Source organism: Diadema antillarum, unplaced genomic scaffold, assembly GCF_040938485.1.
Source record: "Diadema antillarum isolate AM-2024a unplaced genomic scaffold, OU_Dant_1.0 seq00000658_RagTag, whole genome shotgun sequence".
Taxonomy (NCBI): Eukaryota; Metazoa; Echinodermata; class Echinoidea; order Diadematoida; family Diadematidae; genus Diadema; species Diadema antillarum.
In genome coordinates, this window is record NW_027271570.1 from 258,501 (window position 1) to 281,099 (window position 22,599).

Genomic DNA, 22,599 nt, shown 5'->3' on the forward strand with positions numbered 1-22,599 from the left:
ATATACCCATAGTTGATAAGATGTTTCTTTCGATGAACATAGCTATACAAAATGATTTAGTTATGCAGGAGTATCAATGCTGGTGATGATCGTTGCTTGTAATCGTGTCTCTGATATCATGAAAGAATTAGTGAGCAACGCAGCGGTATGATTTGCTGCATGCGACTGGAAACAGACATGGGCAAACAAGCTTTGGATGCATCGTAATTCCACGTCCATCGATACGTTGCTTCCTGTTTCACAGTTGTCTATGGTTGCACGCATATTGTGATATCTAGGATACTTAGGAATAACCACCTGTATCATTCTTGAATGATTTTATCCATTACTGTCTTGACCTGCTTTCCAAAGTCTTTTTTAAAAGCACATCCAGTTCTTCCTTCTCTCTCTCCCTGCCTGCACTCACTGAGAGATCAACTTTGGACCTTCAACAATTACACTTCGACTTCCAAATAAGCCAGGTTAAATAGTCTGTACAAGACAAAAAACACTTGCTTTGATATTTGACAGATTTGAGGCTGAAGATTTCCAGTTTGACATACAAAGGATCAACGCATGTGACATAACGGAAACCCGAAAAGCAAACTTGTTTTCTTCTCCATCAAAGACACAATTTGATTACACTTATCACAACCACGAAGCCCAATACTCGTTAGTCATTGTAAAAGAAAGGCATCACGTTTCACTCATTATTATTGGTAATGCCAGGAACATTTGTGGAACGCCTTCATTCACATGTACATCCACATCTGAAATGCCTGCAATCCCCAAAACACGACATTACCGCTTTACAAAACTAGATTTTAACCACAGCGTTTTGTCTGTAATGTACAAATATATATAGATATATATAAATTTATGTCTATTCACGAAGAACAGGATAGAAACACACTACACCATATTCAATACTTGTGTAATAGTCATTAGATAACGTAAGAACAACTTGGCATATAACAATTACTGTTAATGATGGATCCTTTTCGACAATTATCTATCAAACGGGCTAGGCTACTAAAATATCCATTCAAATCACACACTAGCCGATGTCGCAATGGGCCTGCAGGTCTTTCATTGTGTTCCAACAATGCCATCAGTTTGCTAGATGCCTTCCCTTAATGCTATGTAGAGAAGTATGTTCATTTACCAATCACAGATACACTCAACAGATAGCATACATACCCCCTAATGACACATTTGTGCTAAACACAGAACTGCATCTGTAACAGAGAAACAACCTTTTTTGGAGAGAAACAGAGAAGAAGTTTGTCTGAAGAACCCAGTCGACCATAATCTGATGCTGTGATATCCATTTTCAACATTTAGAGAGGTTGCTCAGTATACACGTTCAGTGCAGGTGAGAATCAACAAGGCATTCAGGCAATTCAACATTTCAGTTCTGAATCAATCAAGTTTATGTAAAGCATGGCTTGTAGTGAATTTGAGCTAAGTGTGCTTTGATTTGTCAGATTTCAACTCTTCTCTCTTCTGCATTTTCCAAAAGGAAATAATGAAACTTAAAAAATGGAAGTAAATATGAACTGACCATGACTTACTCAGAATCAACATCACCAACATGACTCTGTGTATTTCAGCATGTAATGTGTGTGGTTTTTTTTTTTAATTTGGGGAAGGGGGTAGTCTGCCCTCACACACATCCACATGCTAGACACCTTCAATAGCATGTCACTGTAAAGGGAGGGATAAAAAATTTGGCAAATACACTTGACTGTGGAACTTGCCTGTCACCTAGAGTGGCATGCCAGCTGACAAAGAACATTCAAGCCCGGGGAGAAAAGGTGCTTAGAGATCGGTCTGAAAGCTCCGGCGTTGCCTTGGAGCATACTTGGTCTTCTCCATCGCGCCCTGGTCGTCAACGGACCCTCTGGCCTTTCTGGCACCTTGTCGCTTCAGCTGGCCAGCAACTGGAGGCGGGCGGAATGGTGCTGCTCCGAATGGATCTACGTCATCTGGGGCTCGGGCTGCGGGCGGAGACTCCGGGCTCGTGAAGGGCGCGGCCCCAAAGTCATCCACACGGCACTGTTGCTGTGTCAGTGGCAGTTCGAACTGCTTGTGCATCTGCGGCGGCGTGAGCTTCCGGGCGAACACATCCTCGAAGCCGAGTCTGCCCTCCACCAGCTTGCACTGGGCATCATCATCTTGGATGAAGGGACGTGAGCCGAAGGCATCGAGACTGTCCTGTGAACCCTGAAGCCTCGGCTGGCTGCCTGGACTGGACTTGAGCGAGTTGGATGCTGAGCTGGAGCTGCTGCGCCGCGAGGACCTTGAACTGTTGCTGCCACTGCGTCTCCTCCGTCCCCCAGAAGATGTGCGACTCGAACGGCGCACACCTACCGCTGTACTGACCACATGGGGACGTTTATGGCTGGCAGGACCTTGAGAGATTAAGGGACATGAAATTAAGGAGAGAAGTTTAAACTTCAAGGAATGATAAAGGCAACATACTCATCCTATGCCTTGTAATGTACTCAATATTTGACCTTTTGATTGCTGAAGAGTCTGTCAGGTCATTATATTTCCACAGATGGAACTGGATGCTGAGAGTTACTTGAACTTGATTCACAATCCTACACTCTCCACCATGGTTTCCCTCACTCATGTGGAGTTCTCATAGATAAGGGAGGCTTCCATATCAACATGAATTTTGTTTAGCTTGTTTTGTCAATGTTGAACAAAATATGGACAGGGATCTTCCCAATACTATCTAGAGCATCACAGACTTATACAGGATTTTTAAAGGAACTCTATTGAAAGGAGAACTCCTGACTACACAAATCAAAGAACATACCTGGCTGGGTAGACTCTTTGCCCTCCTGAGAGTCTGAGACTTGAGAAGCGACGGTGTCAAAAGGAACTGCCCCAAACATATCGGCCTGTTGCTTGGCCACCTTGGAAGACACAGCCTGCACCCCAAGCTCTGTTGGCGAAATGGGAGGAGTTGGATTGCCGAGAGCAGTCTGCTCGCCAGAGACATGCTGAGTTTTGGCCTTCCTGGCATCCGACCCTGTGCCCTGACGCTTCTTGGAGGACATCTGGAAGGGCGCTTTGGAGAAGACATCAGAACCAGTCGAGCCCACAGACGTCTTGCTCGTCTCCCTCTGGAGCCCACTGCGGGGGTTGAATGGAGCCTCACCAAATGGGTCCTCCTCCTGCATGGGAGGCGAGATTGGAGGGGTGAGGGCACACATGCCAACTGGTTCTGTGGCACGTTTCAGGCTCCCCGTCTTGGCCTTGAAAGGGGCTTGGCCGAAGGGGTCATCGTCGGTCATGTCGATGAGTTTGGCAACTGGTGGCTCCTTCTTGGGAACCTTCTTCAAAGGCAGATCCTCACGTAAATTAAGGCTGGCTAACTCCTTGTCCGACAGACCATGACCATCATCGCTCATCAGGGGCTGGGCCCCTACCTCATCAAAGTCATGGTGGTCCGAGTCATCATCGGACTCCTCTTCCGAGGACTCCTCCTGATCAAGGAGCCCCCTGTGGGCATGCTCCTCATCTTTGCGAATGTCGATGGAGTCACTGTCAAAGGTGTCGTAGCTGAAGTCTCGCAAGCTGCTGGACAGTCGCTCCCCTTCATGGTCGCTGCTGGACTCGCTGCCGCAGTCCTGCCTGACTGTCCCAAATGGCTTGGCTCCAAATTCATCCAGCTCTCGCTGGGAGCGGTCCAAATTGAAGCCGTCCGCCTTGCCGTCTCTGACAAAGTCATCGTCAAAGCCGACCGTGATGCGGGGCGTGGACGCCGACTCCGGCTGAGGTTCTGCCGCAGTGACGCCCACAAAGTCTGCTTCCCTTGGGCTCATGTTGCGCTGCTGCTGGACATGCGGCTGGGTCTGGGAGGGCTGCTGCACCTTGCCATCTGGCAGGCCAAAAGGGGTTGCACCAAAGACATCCACAGCCTTCCCAGAGGGCTGGGATTCCGCTGCCTCTCCTCCTGCAAGGGGTGGGGATGTCTCCATTACTTGACCAATGGCTGGTGGAGGCTGAGAGGCACCTACACTGGCTATCAATTCCATTTCAGCTGCACTGCTGGACTGAGGTCGATCTGTGAGAAGGTTGCAAGCAATGAGATGAGTGGTTTGATGGACTCAGTGGTAAGTCATACTTTTAAAGGGTCCTTGAAGGGGAAGTTTCCCTAAAACTTCTACAAAAATCAGTAGAGACAGAAAGATGATCGAAAATTTGCAAGTCTGTTTAATAGTTACTAAATCTTGAATGTCAACATTGATCGATTGTCATATCACCATTACTACAAATATTAAGCCAATTTAAACATAATTTCAAACTAATGAATTTTTCTTGGACAACAAAAGAGCTCTTGGCATGACTCCACCAGGAAGTAAGCAGAATATTTGCCATAAACAAATCTGAGCAACATGTCAAACTGTGTACTTTCAATAACAACAGAAGCAACAACTTCACTAAAACCTTTCTCACAATTCTGACATTACGAACTGTGGAAGAGTGACAAACAAGAGAGGGCAACAACATATGGAATTAACCAAACTTTACTTCATAACACTTGTTCTACATTAGTAGAATTCACATACTAGGATATGTTTGGGTAAATTACCTTTTTAAACCACCTCGTCATCCCATCACCAGCTACAGTTGTCTAGGTGACATCAAGCCAGCTACCATCATGAATCAAGCTACGTCATTCTTTTATCTAGTCCTATTTTTTTTTAAAAGAAGGAGAATGACAAGGTTCCCAATATCCTTAAATTCTACTTCAGAGGGTCTCTCTTTTGATACAGGCAACATGGCACTACGAATATATTGAAATACCAATACTGAGAGGGAATAACAACAACAGATCAAGATGTCTGATATCAAACATGATCTAACTTTCTTTACAGACTTCCTGTAAGTGTCTCACCTCTCAAGTTGAAAGGGACCGCACCAAAGGCGTCAGTGGCCAGGGGTTGAGCGGGGACATCCTGTACTGACAGCTGTGGCACGTTTACCGTGGTTTCTTGGGGGGAGAATGTCAACAGAGTATGGAAACATACATGAGCACAAATGAAGCATGTGCATATTGAGCTGGGAGTGACAAGGCAGGTTTACTGGAAGGGAACAGTTTACAAACTCCAAAAAGACACAGGGCATTAATTTTCTTTAAAATCTCAGTTTACACGCTTTCTCCCATTTGTAGACCTGTTTAGACTGTTGGTCCATATGATAAGAGAGAGGAAAAAAATAAGCTGCTTTCCAGTCACTTTTTTTTTCCTTCTGTAAAATCACCAGGTCAGTGCCATTTCTGACTAATAGCAGACTGAGGCTCAAAATCATCTCAAGGCATTGATCTGTGATAGTACAACCCCATAGCAAGTCTACTATAAATTCAATGAAGTGTTGTTTCAGCTTTGGCAAATACTATATCATTTCAGAACTCAACTTTGACCATTCACCTAGGACACATCGTTGTTTCTCTAGGCAACTGGCTCCATAACACCTTTCTTTGAACAGAGATAGTGTAAATTTATCTGGATCTTTGACATTCATTAGATCTATAATTAAGTTACTTTCAAGATATTCAGCTTGATCCCCCCCCCCCTAAAAAAAAAAAGGAATAAGATTGAGGGTTAACAAAAGGACATGATATACTGCATCTAGCATCAAAGTCTGGAGGAGTCATACAATTGAGTCAGGATTTTCTTGCATACCTGGACTGACTTTCCTGAGCTGATCAAATTCACTATCCAAGTCCTCCTCGGTCGCCGCAGTGTTCAAAACTGAAAGCACGACTTGGTTTTGTCCAAAGGGATTCGTTGGACTCGCTAGTTCCTGCACCGGTGACACATGGGCTGTGTCAACTTTGTTTCAGTGGAGAGGGGACGGGAAAATGGGAGAAAGAAGGGGAAAAAAAAGTGGATCATCCTCACATTTTTATTGCAGCTCTAGTGAATAAAGAGGAAGCAAGTTAAACATGTAGCAAGGAAAGAATAACCATACAAAGCTAACGCTCCAAAGCAAACCTTGGGTATAGGAAAGTTGACATGAATCTTCCCATGGCAGAGTGACTGATGTAGACAGTAATGGAATCTATTCAGATAATGGAGAGTGATACTTGAGGACAACCCCTTCACAGAGCTAATTCTATTGTACAACTCTTTGATTTTAGACTCTCTCTGTCCAAATATACCACACAGGATACAGATTTGCGGGGAAGTACTTGTGATGGCTTAACAATAAATGCCTTCTTTGAGGGAAGAAAAGGCGATCTACAAAAGCCACAGTCCTTGAAGATGGTTTTGAAATGACTCATGGCTAAAACCAAATAGTGAAAAGTCCAGTGTCTACTTTGTGACTCTACTAGAATGGTTGGAATCCTCTCGAATTCAAACACTCTTCTTAATCACGTTACATTTTGAACTTCACATACCCTAAAGCAACACTCACTACCCTCCACTGTACACATAAAGAAGAAAACAACTGTATACATGGTGTATCTATTTTTGTGAACTTCATGAGTAAACCAAATAATCATGAAATTTATGAAAATATTGCCTAATGCAGCACAAATACCCTGTGTATCCTATCAAAGGTGGGAAATTGCCAACTTTTCTCTTAAAAGAAGATTATAAATTTCTTTCTCATTCCATTAATGTTGTTCTTGATTGTGAATTCACAGAACTTCGCGAAGTTGTCTTACAAGTCCCAGTTCACGAAATATCACACGTGGGATATGCGTGGCATATACAACACATCATGATAGCATAACCTGCCCAAAGAACATACGCCCAAGGGAAACAATGTCCGGTTTTAGAACCTTCTGGTACATAAGTTACAGAGAAAAATGACACCACATACCTTCTACCAGAGTACCCACGGCTGAGGCCCCAGCCTGGGCCAAGGCCTGGGCCTGCGCTTGGGCCTGCAAATACTGCTGCTGCTGCTGCTGCTGCTGCTGGAGCACTGCCTGTTGGGCCTGCTGGGCCTGCTGGGCCTGCTGGTACAGGGCCTGCTGCTCTGGGGGCAGAAACTGTGGTGGCTGGGCATAGGGTGGTGGGGACGAGGCCTGGTACTGCTGTTGTTGGGAAGCCAGCTGTGCAGCTGCCTGTTGCTGCTGCTGTTGCTGGTAAGCTAGTTGCTGCTGTGATGGGGGAAAGTGGATACAGTTACAAATCCTGAACGGACAGAGTGGTACCCTCACCCTTTACCAACCATGTTTGAATAAAAAATGGATAAATCTAGAAAGGTGTTTGTGGAACAGCAATGGATGGTTAATTGCAAATTTGTGCTTTGAGATGCACACATTTTCTTTTCAAGTATTTTAATTAGGCTGGCAAAAGTAATAATAAAGAAGCTGATGCCAATCTCACCCATTGCTTCGATTACATGGATTAATGATAGGAGTAATATATGACAAGTTGGTACTAATTTGCAGAATATTATTTCTATTTCCATATTCTTCAATATCAGGCATTTTGATAATTTTCTCTCTTGAGTTAGCATACTTACATTTAATATATCAACTTAATCAACTTTTAATATTTCAATATTTCTAAGTATATCATAGACAGCCTGTAACTAAATTTCTTTTTTTATTCTATAGATATTAAACTATGTTGCTCAATAGTCTACAATCTATCATGAAAAAATCAATTCACCTGTTGCTGCAACACAGCCTGTTGCTCCAGCGCAGCCTGCTGGCTGAGGTATGCTGCTTGTTGTTGCTGTAACAGTGCCTGCTGCTGCTGAAAGGCTGCCTGCTGCTGTTGCTGTTGTAGTGCTGCTTGCTGCTGCTGTTGTAGTGCTGCTTGCTGCTGCTGTTGTAGTGCTGCTTGCTGCTGCTGTTGTAGTGCTGCTTGTTGCTGTTGCTGCTGTTGAAGAGCCGCTTGCTGTTGAGCGTATTGAGCCTGTATGCTGGCTTGCTGCTCAAAGGTCAGTTGCTGTGGTCTTGTGAAGGCTCCATGCTGTCCAAATCCTGGCTGCGGCGGCTGTGGCTGCTGAAACTGTTGCTGGTAGGGTGGCTGAGCAGCAAACGCCACTTGCTGGGGAGGCTGTCCCGGCATGAAAGCAGCAACTTGTTGCTGCTGACCATAGCCTGGCTGTGCCTTTGCGTTGTTGAATGGTACTTGTTGCTGCTGTTGTGGCTGTGGCTGTGGCTGCTGCTGCTGCTGCTGTTGCTGCTGTTGATGTTGCTTGGCAAGGGCAAGAAGTCTTTGGTTTTTCTGCTGTGCTAATTGTTGTTCTTGCAACAGTTGCTGTTGCTGTTGCTGTTGCTGTTGCTGTTGATGTTGATGTTGCTGCTGCTGTGGTTGTTGCTGCATTGCTTGTTGTGGTTGAACTTGAGGTGGACTCAATCCTGCACATGAATGCAACACATCAAATACAACATTCAAATGGACCACTCCAGGAAAGATCAGCACATTAAAACATATGTACATTCAATTACAGCTTGAACTATTCCAAACAATTGAAAAATCACATCAGTTTAAAAAGAAAAAAAAAAAGAAATATAATTCTCATAAGAGTTGAACACTGTAAACGCAGAAATTTTCACGGTACATTAATTTTCGCAAATTTCGCGCTACTTCTGGCTTGCGCAAATTCTAAAACCCGTGAAAATATTTTCACAGTTTTCTCTGCACATTGGGAACGGGTTGACAATTGCGTAGCGCGAATTCAAGAACCCGCGAGTATGTTTTTTGAGCCACTAAGTGCGAAAAATCAATCACACGAAAATATCAACGTTTACAGTATGGTTGGGTCTAAGCACTTTCTTCAGTCCCGAGGAGTTCCAACTCATCCACTTATTCACTGTCACTCATTTATAAACATGCAGTTTCATTTATTTTTTTCTTTTGAACAATTAGTAGCCTCAAAATCTTTTCCCTTTTTTTCCCCTTTTTTCCCTCTCCCCACTATCTGCTGCTGGGGAGCAGGGGGGTTTCCCCTCCCTGTGCCAACTCACTCTGTGCTGCAACAGCCTGCTGTGTCTGCTTCGTCGAGCGCTGCCGAGATACCGAGGTCGGGGTTGGGAGGGAAAGCCCCCTGGCGGAGGGGGGAGCCCCTCCGTGCTGGGATCCCTTGGGTCGCTGCCTGGGTGTGACCGAGGTGCTAACCTCCATTGGTGCAGCCTGGGTTCTGATATGAGGGAGAGTTGATGAAGGGTTGAAGGAGGAAAAATTTTAAATGTTTAACCCATTGAAGATGAGCTGATTTTGCTACAACACAAATATCCCATAGACACCTACCCGGGTATACTCGGGACAAGTCTTCAACGGGTTAAAGAGCAGTCATGTTGGGATCAATCAGTAAGATCAATCAGGAAGATGAAATGGGTAATATTTTCATCAACTTTTGTTCCTGCCCACAATAAGAAGAAATTTCCTTCATTATCAGCACATGTTGAATATGACTGGTCTATGCCTTTTACTCGACATAGAGTTTTAACCATACAACTAAATGCATGACCTATCTTAAGCTGTGACTTGCTCATCTTTGGTAGCTACACGGAAACATTTGGGGAATTCGCTAAAAGGAGCCGATGCGTAGTTGAGCTTCAAAAGCATCACTTCTATGTGATAGCAAGCATCCATCTTGCAGGTGATCTGCAACATTCTGATATACACTCATCACGTTCAGAGCTACAGGGTAAAAAAAAAAAAAAGATAGGGCACACGACTCTGAGGGGTAAAAAAGAAAGAAGGACATCAATCAAAATATAAATAAGACATCACATGTCATGTGACCCCCCTGAGAGGAAGTCATTTGAGACGATGGTGAAGGTAGGCTGGAAGAACGGCAGTGAAAATAGAGCCGACCTCAGTGATCAATTAATCTGCCATCATGAGAAGGAGGGTTGCGCATAGCAAATAACTCCAGTGTGGGCCAGGCTACAATTCATAAACTAGAACTAAAACCTTAGCAACCACTCCAGATCTGTCCGCTGTCTGTAAACTTGACAACTTCACAGCACAATCCTCGCAGCTACAGAAGTGTTTACTAGGGTTACAATATCTGGTGTATACAATGGAAAAAGACGGGCAAAAAAAAAAAAATTGTGTGATCTTTCAATTTCTCAACGTGCAGACATTTTTCTACTGTCTATATACATTGACTTCTAAGGGAAATATCTTTCGATTTAGTGTCATGCTTACAGACATCCATTACTGTTTGCACATCATGATTAATTTGTCAAATTTCAGTGGCTTCAGCCGTCTCAAAATTTGCCCATCATAACTGCCAGCTCCCCTCTCTGAGGTAACATACAATTTGGTGGGAGGAAACACTGAATTTCCGTCTTACCTGTTCTGATTGTTGGCTTTGTTTCTGGAATGTTGCTGACGCTGTTCGCTCTCCGTCAAAGGTAGGGGAAGCTTGCTGATGTCAGGAATGGGCGATTTCTGTGTTTTGGGGTTTTTTTGTTGGTAAGGAGGGGGGGGGGATTTCAGTTTGGAAATTGAGAAACAAATGATGGGATGCACTTAAAACTGGGTTCAAACAACATGATTAACACTTATTCATAGAACAGGAACATCATGTAAAACCCATGCACACTCTACAAAACCATCACGCTTATAACCACATTCTATTGTCAATTTGCTTACTGCAAATAAGGGACTGGGTCTTTAAGCGTATCAGGACAAGCCCTCAATCTGCTTATCAGGGACCACAGCTGACACAAAGCAGACAATGGCAGGAAAGTGTACCGACTTTCTCTTTCTCCACAAACTTTTGAGTTAAAGAGAAGGTAAACACACAAATGATTTTCATGACGTTAGCAAACTGTGCAGAAACACACTCGGAACAGTATACCGAAATTGGAATCTGTTGAACATGAAGCCACTGCTTGTAAAAGAATATGTAAACCATGCAACTTACATGGTACTGGCATTGTGAGCAAGGAGTACTCCTACACTCTCTGAAATCAAGAGGACTATACTGAAATAAAAGAGGACGATTATGATTACCAGAAGAAGCAAGCATATAAGTGCAAAGTTATTATTCACTTCTCAAGGCAATCTTTACTATGTTTCCTTTTTTCCCCCAACTGAAATGTCTGTTTTTTTCTTTTTCCATTTCAGCAAGTCAACAAAAGCGCAGTATCTATTCTTATCAAATATCTTACAAACATCAAAGTCCCATGTCATGGAACATCATGATGGTTTACACAGAGAATCAACGAAATTGAGTTTAAATTGCCTCATATGGAGAACATATCACAGCATTCCACCACTTTGACGTCTTATCTTGACCAACAAAGATACCTTTCTTTCCTCTGCATAAACATGGAAACGGAAAGGGTTCCATAGAGGCATTTAATCTTAGTACAGTCACCCATATAAAGTGCTATCACTCTAGTCCTTCTTACAGCACCATTTTGCAGACTCCTCATTCTCCCCCCCCCCTACCCGCCAAGGGTGAGAACCAAAGCAGAATGGACTGAATGACTGACACAAAAGACAAATATTTGTTTAAAGGGAACGCAAACCCAAAGAGCAATGTGGATTGAGTGAAAGCAGCAACATTAGTAGAACACATCAGTGAAAGTTTGAGGAAAATCGCACAATCGATGCAAAAGTTATCAATTTTTAAAGTTTTGGTGTTGGAACCGCTGGATGAGGAGACTACTAGAGGTTATGACGTATGAGTGGACAACAATATAAAGAAAATATAAAGAAAATTCCACAAAAATTCATTTTGAATGAAAATTACAAATTCCATCAACTTGATACTGACATATGTTAAGGGTAGCAATTATTCCCCCTGCTTTCTGAAAGCGGTTAGTCAAGTACTCTTTTATAATGCTAGAAAAGTGAATTTTTGTTGAATTTTCTTCATATTTTCTTTGTATTGTTGTCCACTCACACGTCATAACCTCTAGTAGTCTCCTCATCCAGCGGTTCCAACACCAAAACTTTATAAATTCATAACTTTTGCATCGATTGCCCTATTTTCCTCAAACTTTCACTGATGTGTTCTACTAATGATGCTGCTTTCACTCAAACCACATTGCTCTTTGGGTTTGCGTTCCCTTTAAAGCAGGGGAATATGATAGGAAACTACACTCCTGACTAACAGCATAAGTCAATTATCTAAGTACTCACAGTACGTGATTCCAAGAATAATGGAGCTGTAGCACTTGGACAGAGAATTTAGAAGGAATACATGAACTGAAACATTAAACAAATATCGGGTGCTCAAGGGAGATAGAATGAGATTGTTTGATAAGTTTCTTACATGGAGATTCTGGATAGGTGTTTCCAGCCCAGCTGCCTTGAATGCCAGATAAGAAACCTGGAAGATGTCTGGTCTCCGCTCGGGATCCACCTCCAGCATGTAACCTAGCAACAGATGGAAGACAAACCAATTAGAGGTCATACTATGAGCGAATGGAAATATGTGCACAAACCAATGCACAAAAAAGCCCACAAATACAAAACAGATTATGTATGGTATCTGGACCTGTGTAATAGTGTGTAGATACACAGCTAGAAGTTAATCCTACATTATATGTTTAATTTGGTCCTCTTTACTTAGTCCTGAAATCCTAACAATGTCAATAATATGAATCATATGATAATCATACGAGAACAGTTAACATAGCTTGGTACTGCAACATTTCATAAAGCATATGCAGGGTGCTACATAACTTTATGATACCACTTGCCCTGACCATAGATTGAATATATCAACAAACGAATATGATTCGAAGATTCATAACCATAATCACTTTTGAATTGTGATATGGGGCAAAACAGATTCACACACAACTTTATGAGACAAGGCCACTAAGTAAAGATATTTAACAAATTCTGAGAATCATGAACAGGATTGGGTTATGGCTGTGATACAGAATACAAAAATAATCCTCTTCATTAGAACTGGCCACAAATTCAACATATCAAACATATATATGATTACAAGAATCATATGGAATTGGGAGTAGGGTTACCACACTGAACAAAAGATTCATCATTATAAACCTTGGCTACAAATGGAAGATATCACACATACATAATTCTGAGATTCAGGACTGATCATATTATGATTGTGATACAAAATGTGAAACAGAACAACATCATTTATTTACATAAGACTTGGCAAAAAATTGCTATCAAATATACATCATTCTGAGATTTGCCAACAGGTTTGGGTTATGGCTGTATTACGTACCATAATACAAGAGGCTAGTGGTACAGGCAACTTGTATAGGAGTCTCAGCCATTCTCACTCTCCCTCCCTCTCTCTCTCTCTCTCTCTCTCTCTCTCTCTCTCTCTCTCTCTCACACTCTTCATCGCTAATGATTAACAGGATAAATCTGGAAACTGACACTAGTGAAATATGAGAGCTTCATAAACAAACTATCACTGAGTATAATGCCACATCAACTCTGATTATTCTTTAACTTTTGAAGACCACATGCATGGCCAGGACAGCAAACATAAACATAACCCAGGTTGGCAATTCTTTATTGCACACACTTACGAATGAGGATGTGCATCTCTTTGGAGTACTTGGAATTGTCTGGTATCGTGAAATTGCCGCTCTGGATCGCCAGGCTGCTCTCACCAAACGGGAGCGTAAAGAAGCACAACTTGTACAGCATACAACCCAGAGCCTGCATGATAATAATAATACAGGGAAGAGACAAGCGGAACATTCTCTTGAAGATGAATATAAACAACTCATTGGTAGTCTTAATGTAATTACGATTTAGCATGCAAACATGTCACATTACTTGCATTTCCTGTCACAAATAAAATATCATTCTTGGTTTTCAAGTGCTTATGCTCCCATACATTTATCTCCTGATCTTACACTCTCCCAATCTTTAACCCGTTGAGGACGGTTTGATTTTGCTACAACACGTATTTCCCATCTATGATAGACACTTCAACGGATAAATAACATTACGAACTGTACTCCATGACAGATATCACAGTGCTTCAAGTACCGCACATGACGATAAAGGCTGTACTTTGTGCCCCCACATTGTTGAATACATTGCCAAAGGAACCCCACTCATCACCCTCAGTACCTAATTTCAAAAAGAATCTTGAGAAGCTCACATTTTGTTTTTGAGCTTGTAGTTATGGCAGTTTCATCATGTTAAGTTGACTGATGAGCATTTTATGACTGTACTATATAAAACACAGCTTATTATCATTCAACTACGAATGTGTATCACATCACTGGTATACGTCAGGCATTGTTTGTAAATGTCACATTACCTGATGGTGACTGACAGTACTCTCAAAGTAGGTTCTGAAAAATATTTCCTTTTCTTCTTGGTGAAGAAAGTAGTGTTTTAGTCAATAAATTTTGCAAAGGTACCTGACATACAGTAAACAACAACCTCATGATAAAGTATTATAGAAAGTGCTAGAAAAAGGATACAAGAATCACTTCATTAAAAGTACATGCATCAAGTGACCTAATAAGCAAATGGAAGTTTTGGAACTGGTTGGGCATCAATCTTGGTTGCTCTTCTCTTGCAGACAGAGGCGTTTCTTGGAAAGGAGAATGTGGAGTACCACGTTTTCGGCCCCTATTTGCACTGTGGCACACTCACCCATATATCAGCCTTGGTCGTAATGGGCTTCTCCGAGTACAGATCAATCATTTCAGGGGAGCGATATGACACTGTGGTGTACCTGAGATTGATGATGATGAGGAAGAATGAAAAAGAGACAGAGAAAAAAAAATGCACATCAGTAGAAAGACACGAAGCAAATGGAGAACTATCAACAAGAAGACGCATGACACCAGGAACAGAACTACATTATCATGTAGATAATTAAACATACAAAGCCCTCATGAGACAGGCTCACTAATCTTTCAATGTTCATGAAAATACACTTAATCTGAATTTGCAATCCTTTAAGAACTGACCAAGTGCTCATTTGGATACTGGTCCAACAGCATGTCCATCATTTCAAGATCCATCTCATAACAAAACTGCAGAAAGCTTACCATGCTTTGTGATGGCAGACATAATTCACATTGAACAAGGGCTTGCTGCGCTCACTACAGATTAAAGCAAACTCTGTAATTCTTCATGTTATCAAATTCCTGAAAAAAGCTCCTCTTTCACTGCACAGTATTATACACGTGTTAGCTTTCCACATTGTGCATTTACATGTAGATAGAGAAAGAAAGTATGAGAAATAGAATGAGATTGAGAGGAAAAAGAAAAGAAAGAGAAAGAGGAGAGAGACATACAGACGCCAATAAGCTTTCCTACTTCTCTATTTCATCCTTGATGTCGTTGACACTGTGATGTTTGGGGTCCAGGACACGCCCAGTGGCACTGCCAAAGTCACACAGCATGTAGTTGCCGCTGCGATGGAGGAGAATATTTTCAACCTGGGTGCAATAAAGAATGATGAAGCGAGAAAAAGAAAAACATTGAGATGTGCACTTGTCCCAGTCATAATTTGATGAGCATAAAAGTGTCTCTCAATTCTACAGCGAAATGCAGGCAATATGAAGGTCTGTCTGTTGTACCTCACAGAATCTTTCAAACGATCACTCTACTGAAAATCCTGTTATCTCTGCTCCTGTCAAATACTCAATTTACAATATTTTAGACATATTTTGATATGTACAGCACCATTGGCAAAGGATACTGGCAACTGCATACAGCTGAAATTCATTACATCTATGATATTGTCCATCAACTTTTCTGAAATCCTATATCTGTGTAAAACTTTGCTAAAACTTGTGATATTCTCTCTTTCCTTGAAGGAAGGTATGACATTTTGACATTGTCCAGGCATGTCCTTTGACCGTTTGTATGCGAAGAAAACCCTTGGATGGCGTCATTTACATTGTATCTCAGAATGAAATGCAGAAAGAAAGTGTTAGTGATGATTTTGATAATGATATAATACAGGGAATATTTTTCAACTTAGAATTTGATTAGCAATTTCAGGTGAAGGAACTATTTCAAATGGTATTCTGTTACTCTTCTATGGAAGAAAACTAATACACCAGACACTTTGTGTAGCAGTGGTATAAAAAATGCATAGCAGATTGCAATGCAATACAAGGAAACTATTTCTGCAATAATTACAATTTAAATAAAATGATGACAAAGATCAAGATCAGTATAATAAAAAGAGAAGATATTGATATGAGTGTTCATAATTGCAGTACCAAATGCTACTCTGTACAAATTATTATGAGATACATTCCAAGCTCTATAAATCACATTACCAATACACTTGCTATGCTCTGTATTCTGTATAAATGAATACCAGTTTCTATACAAACCAGTGAGGTATCACTAAACTGAAATTTGTGCTATTTGTGCTAAATTTGTGCTGTTTAAATTAGTGATCAAACTGTGATCGCCAAATTCGTGAGAATAGCAGCTTTTTCAGAAGCGTTCATTTATTGTTGTATTAAGATCTCAAAATGTTCTTGCATAAAGTGCCAAAAATTACCCTCACCTAGTTTATGGTAACCCAGGATACAGCACTATAATAAAATTTAAAAATTCAGCAAAATGGTGCATTCTTAGTTGATACCCCAGGGTAATAAATACCACATCATATGCCTCAAAATGAGAGGAACAAAATAATGTGAAACACAAAGACCTAATATTCTCTCAAAAAGACCTACTGCTGCAGGGGGTCTGATACTATCATAATGTCAGCACTGCCTCAATACAGTAGAGAGAGGCATGAAGATTCCTCCAAATGTCTAGCCAGCGGGTAGAAAGAGGTCCTCCCGCAAATGGTAATAAATTACTTGCCTCGTCAGGCCTGTCAAAACCCGTGGAATGGGGGGGGGGGGGTGGTAAGAAGCAGAAAATTTAAAGAGGCCTCTTCTTGGACTGTCCCTGCTCCTTCTGGCCTACAGTGTACATCAATATCACCTTGATTCATCACTCCTCAGACCCAATAATAGAGGAGGGACAGTGAACTACAGCAATGATGTAGGACTGTGCAGTAGAGACATGTTCCACTTACATATTGCTCTACATTTAGTACCTTTTCACTTGAATTGTGTACATTCTGTGTGCACGTACAGATACATGTATGCAGGGCAAGTTTTGCTGCTGTTTTGCTGCTTTGTTATTCACAAATTCAATTTTTCTACTGTGAGTGCATTCATACTCTGTTTACATGCCATGGCAATAAACTACGCTAAAAAGTGCAGGTAGAGTACTTGCACACACAATGCAGATTTTAATGTAATGCCAGGGTCTTGCACACAAACAGCTGCGCTGTATTATCACTGACTATGCACATGTAATGCCATGCTGCCTCATAAAGATACTCACAGTAATATTTTATACGACAGTTCTCTTTCCTCCTGGCTGTATCTGGTTGCACAAAAACAACTGACCTAGACCGACAGCTGCATTTGGACATTTATAATGCAAGTTCTTTCTACCAGCAAGAAAAAAAAAACTCCTTTAAAGAGAAATATCCAGGTCTCCTCATACTTGTAGCAGCTCATTTTGACAAATGAATTAAAGATAGCATAGTGAGTAGATTAGAGCCACATTGTGAGTGTGCATGCAAAGCTTACAATCTTCCACACATACAATGTACATCATACGTAGATGCTTTATAAGCTCTCACAAAAGTAGACCAAAATTGAATGGATGGATTATTACACGCATTAAATAATGTGCTATTTCTCTCGACAGTGTATGCACGAGTGGCATTTCCCACAAAAACTCTGGTAAAGGAGCAAAATACGGATGATAAATGGAAAGTTGTCTAAAATCTACTGGAATGTTTTATTTCCACAATATTAACTTAGCACATATGAAGAAGTGTTCAAAGTGACACTGAAGCTATTGAAGGAAACTGACTGCAGACTTCTCTTGATTTTAATGCACTGTCTCGTACTGGGGGTGAAATAAATGTTGGTCAGCCCAATTTCTTGTTGGCATCACCCTGAGGGGCAAAGGAAGATAGCAATTTAACTAACACTGATTCATTATCGACACATTGCTACTGAAGGTTCTACAGGGGCTGGGGTATTGCACTTTGAAACTCAGAGACTTCTGGTGACACAATAGCATCTGTAGAAACACTACAGGGAAGTTTTGAGGGTAAAAAATAACATGTGACTCCTATGAGTGGTAAAATCTCTCCAATGGTCAGTATACTATCTTCTAAAGTTTGCCACTTGTATTGTTATCAGTCTATAATAAATAGATTCAACCATATGAGAGCAGACAAACCTTAGTAACACACCCACAATCTCTACTTGGACACACAGAATGCAAGGCGGTGATTCCATTATGCAGATAGTGGGTAAACACAAATGTGATCAGCAAACAAAGCCGTGGAAGGCACTCACAGCACATGAGAGCAGCGCTGCCTAGCTAAGGCTTCTTTCCCATCCTGGCTACGATGTACAATTTAGGATGCATTATCTCTTCCCTGTTCCCAGATAACACACAGGCCACTCTAAAACAATCAACAATACAAATGTACTTTGGTAGTGGCAAAGAGATAATTTGAACTGCAGGTAGCTTGTTCTTCTGAACTTCCTGGAAGAGTGACAAAGTCTCAACATGCGGCCAAGCACTCATCAGCAATGCAATACAGATTTGGAAATGACAGCTCTCTTTTGTTCCTGACAATACCTTCCATAACATTGCAGCCAGCAGAGACTGAGGTTAGGAAGAAACAAATGGCAGGGTTTTGGAACACAAGGTTTTGCATTGCAATGGCTCCAACATGGTCAATGCTGAAATGTCGTTGCTATTCCTTTTCATTTTTTTTTTTTTTCGCTGAGAATGCATCATCATACACAGGGGCATTTTTTCCCCTGTCACAGTGAATACTGTATAATCCAGACATCTGCTTCATAGAATGTCATAAAGAGTCCCAGCGAATGAATACTCCGCTACACACAAATTCATAATGTTAAGGACGATCAGTATTCCGATCACTCTCAGTATGACAGATTGTGACTTTCAGGGTTTTTTTCCCCTCAAAAGGATAGTATTGGTTGAGTGAGGATTCAGCTTTTGACATTTTGTGAGATATTTAGACACTACTCTAGAGAATACAATTCTAAGGGGAATTGAAAGTTTATTTGATGAAAATCGGCTTTGATATAATTTGGGTCCCCCAAATTTCGCCATCAGATCGGGTTCTGGCTTTCAGAAAAGGGTGTCAAAATACCACCTCTCCATCGTTCTAGAGAAATGTTCATGTTCTGAAAATTATTCGCATTCCAATTTTTTCCGTGTCCAGTCCATTAAGAGGCAACCTCAATAATTATGAAATAACCACAATCTAACTCGAAGATGACAAAAAAGGGACATCTCATAAAGGATGGTTTAACATCTCTCAGCAATTCTTGGTGGGGCAGGACCCCAGGAATGTTGTTCCACATCACCAGCAGCATCTCTCCCCACAGCTGAAAGTCTCCCCAGGCATACAGGAAGGAAGGTCCTGCTTCACAACGCTTGCACAGGAATTTGTGTGTTAAAAATAGGTTCTAGAGACCAGCAAACAGTATTCTTGCTGGACAGCCAGTTTGTGTTGGTTTATTTCTACTCTTGAACCTGTCCTTAAAAGGAAGATGATTTTTGTTGTTGTTGTTGTCAGATGGTGAAATATATTCTTCTATGTCTCCTGCCTTATTTGATGGCAATCGTCAGTACACTTTGGCCCTGTTTTATGAAGAGCTATAATTGATTATATACTTGATTTCTATCATAAGTCTGTGTGGTAATGAAATGTATTATCCTTCATTTCTGTTGATTAAACAGGGCCTTTGTCTGACTGTGCTAATTAACCCGTGACTGGATACCTTCTGTACTGCACTATGCTAGCTCGAAACACCTCTTAGTTTATTGATAAAATGAAAAGTTGTGAAAGAAAAGCAAAAATAGCAATGAAACAATTATACAACAAATCTCAAAGTGTAGACCTCTGTTGAGCATCTCATTTCCACCCATACACGCACACTGAAAATCACCCTATTTCCCAATACCACTAATAAAGAAGCCTTGTGTTTATAATACCTCATCAGCTTCCAGCTGCACGGCGCCTTGAGCAGAGTACAAGCTTTGTTGTGCGTATGCAAACCTCAGATATGCACAGCTTGACCTCCCAAACTCATTGACCCTATTTGCCGAAAAATAAAAAATCCTTCAAAAATTCACAGAAATTTCTTGGATCGCTACCACAATTCAATCATTTGTTCCTTGTGTCATTATCATTTTTTCCAGTAAGTTTCTTCTAAATCTGTTCATAACTTTTCGAGTTATTTTGCAAACAGACAAACAAACAAACAAACTAACTCCAACAAACATAAACTCCTTGGCAGGGGTTAAAAATAGCAAGGCAGAGGTGAGTACTCACTTTAAGATCCCTGTGGATGATGGGTGTCTGACAGTGATGGAGTCTGGACACAGCCTCGCACACGTTGCAGAATATCTTCAGCACTTCCTGTTCTGTGAACCCCACCGACAGCCTCTCGTTCATCTGTTGTACCACATGTCCATCTGCATATAATGAATGAAAAAAAAAAAAACACACACACACACTCACTGAGACAGAAGGAATCTGCAGACCAGCATGCACACTTCATGTGACACAGTGCAAATCACTCTAATCAAAATATTATCAAAAGGATAGATCATACATTTTCATTTGATCTCATTGAATATAATGAATAATTCAGTTTGGTGGAGCTTAACACAACATCGGCAGGATGCAAGAAGAGGTCATAGTACTTGTACGTACAAAGGTACAGACAGTAGGTAACATGCCTAAAGTGTAAATGTGCAATTTGGTTGCACAACTAAAACACAGGATAACATCATGCTTTAAAGGGTCTTGTTGATAGAGAATACATTTAAATAAACATCATGAGCTTCAAACAAAAAGTCCCTATTCATGTTTTGTGTCAACTATCTAGTATATCCTCAAGTAATTTCCATGTCTAGCTCAAAAGGGACATACATCATACAAACGTGAGGATACACTCAGAATATTCATGCATAACATCACTTTATACACAGGTGTTTTTTTTACATGTAAAAACATGAGCTTTCCTTTTCAGCACTGATAAAACTAATGGAAATTTCTTCATATCATGTAATACTGAAGGACAGCCGTCAGCAAGGCTTCTTCAAAATGCTCATGCAACCGTGTCAATTTGAGGCGAAGAATCAACCTTCTCAAGCTGGCTATGAATGCTGCTCATGGAATCATGAATCCATCCCATCTATAATAAAGGCAACTGTCATTCAAGAAGTTCATCACTTGCTACCCTTACACTCAAGATTAAAAGCACAATGCATTCATGCCAGCCGAGGACTGCTCACAATATACACTAGCCACGGCATTTCATCACATAAACCTCATCCCTGATTAAGGCCACTGTCTTTCAAGGGAATAAAAGATGCCCTGCAAAGCGTGGAGATACTATCATGAATCCATCCCATCTATAATAAAGGCAACTGTCATTCAAGAAGTTCATCACTTGCTACCCTTACACTCAAGATTAAAAGCACAATGCATTCATGCCAGCCGAGGACTGCTCACAATATACACTAGCCATGGCATTTTATCACATAAACCTCATCCCTGATTAAGGCCACTGTCTTTCAAGGGAATAAAAGATGCCCTGCAAAGCGTTGAGATACTATGTGCAATACTACAAAATTAAAATTAAAACAAGCTAATTAAAGCTCAATGCTCCTTTAGGTCTAATACCTTGTACCTCTTTTTCTATTCTCTTCAGGATTTTTTTTTTCCCCATAGTGCAACTTGCAATGACCTACAAAGAGAGGGTTACAAGGTTTACCACAGACAAGTTAACTCTTTTGTTTGGTTTTGTTTACTTGTTTGTTTTGTCACTTTTATGCTAACTGAAAAATATAATAGAAAGTAAAAGAATAATCTGAGAACAGTTTTTGTATAAATTGTGTCCTTGACTAGCTAGGATAGGTGTTGATCTTAACTATCATACCCAATACACAGATTTAAACTACATTTATGGATAATAACTGAGGTTAGGGAGGGGATATTTTTGAAGAACTAGTAATTGGTTCCTGCCTAAAGGGTGATAAATTCCTAGGGTTTTGTTTAATTTTTTCTTTCTTTCTTTTTCCATATGTACTCCAGAAGGAGAAAAAAACCCAACATTCTATCCGCAAATGAATGCTAACTTGGCATTGCTCAAGTTCTAAGCACTTGAAGTTATATTTCACAATATCCGGCATAAAGCTAGAATAGTCAAAGCTGCATCAATATCAGATAGCAGAGACGTGAGAGCTAAAAACTAGGACAAACTAGAAATTTGATGAATAAATACACATCTTTACAATCTATTGGTGAGATAGCTAATCCTGTGAATTAGATTACACAGATAAGACAGTCTCCTTCATCAACAAACAGGGGGGAAAAAGAGTAAGTTATAAGAAAAGACATAACTGCCTTGATATTTATTGTGTTCCATTAATTTCTTTTTACATATGATTAACATTTTTCCCCAAAATTACAATTATGGTAGGAGATCAATCAATCACCAGAGTAAACAATATACAAAACCCACCCGAAAACAACAGATTTCAACAAAATAAACTTGTGAGGTAGTGTTATCAGATGATCATTAACTGCCTTGATATTCCCTTCAAA

At 40.8% G+C, this 22,599-nt stretch overlaps 1 protein-coding gene across 1 annotated transcript in view; it reads right to left on the reverse strand.

Annotated features, from left to right (window-relative positions):
- Positions 1-1,013: 1,013 nt before the first annotated feature.
- LOC139736611 (uncharacterized) overlaps positions 1,014-22,599 on the reverse strand; it is a 46,444-nt gene continuing 24,858 nt past the window's right edge. The window contains exons 4-16 of the mRNA XM_071647357.1: positions 20,317-20,459; positions 15,216-15,337; positions 14,544-14,625; positions 13,457-13,589; positions 12,208-12,311; positions 10,273-10,370; positions 8,936-9,108; positions 7,629-8,326; positions 6,829-7,111; positions 5,682-5,831; positions 4,895-4,990; positions 2,807-4,060; positions 1,014-2,393 (exon numbers count right to left, since the gene is read on the reverse strand). Of these exons, the coding sequence (XP_071503458.1) occupies positions 1,801-2,393; positions 2,807-4,060; positions 4,895-4,990; positions 5,682-5,831; positions 6,829-7,111; positions 7,629-8,326; positions 8,936-9,108; positions 10,273-10,370; positions 12,208-12,311; positions 13,457-13,589; positions 14,544-14,625; positions 15,216-15,337; positions 20,317-20,459 (3,929 nt within the window). The 3' untranslated portion in view covers positions 1,014-1,800. The remainder of the gene's footprint in view (positions 2,394-2,806; positions 4,061-4,894; positions 4,991-5,681; positions 5,832-6,828; positions 7,112-7,628; positions 8,327-8,935; positions 9,109-10,272; positions 10,371-12,207; positions 12,312-13,456; positions 13,590-14,543; positions 14,626-15,215; positions 15,338-20,316; positions 20,460-22,599) is intronic.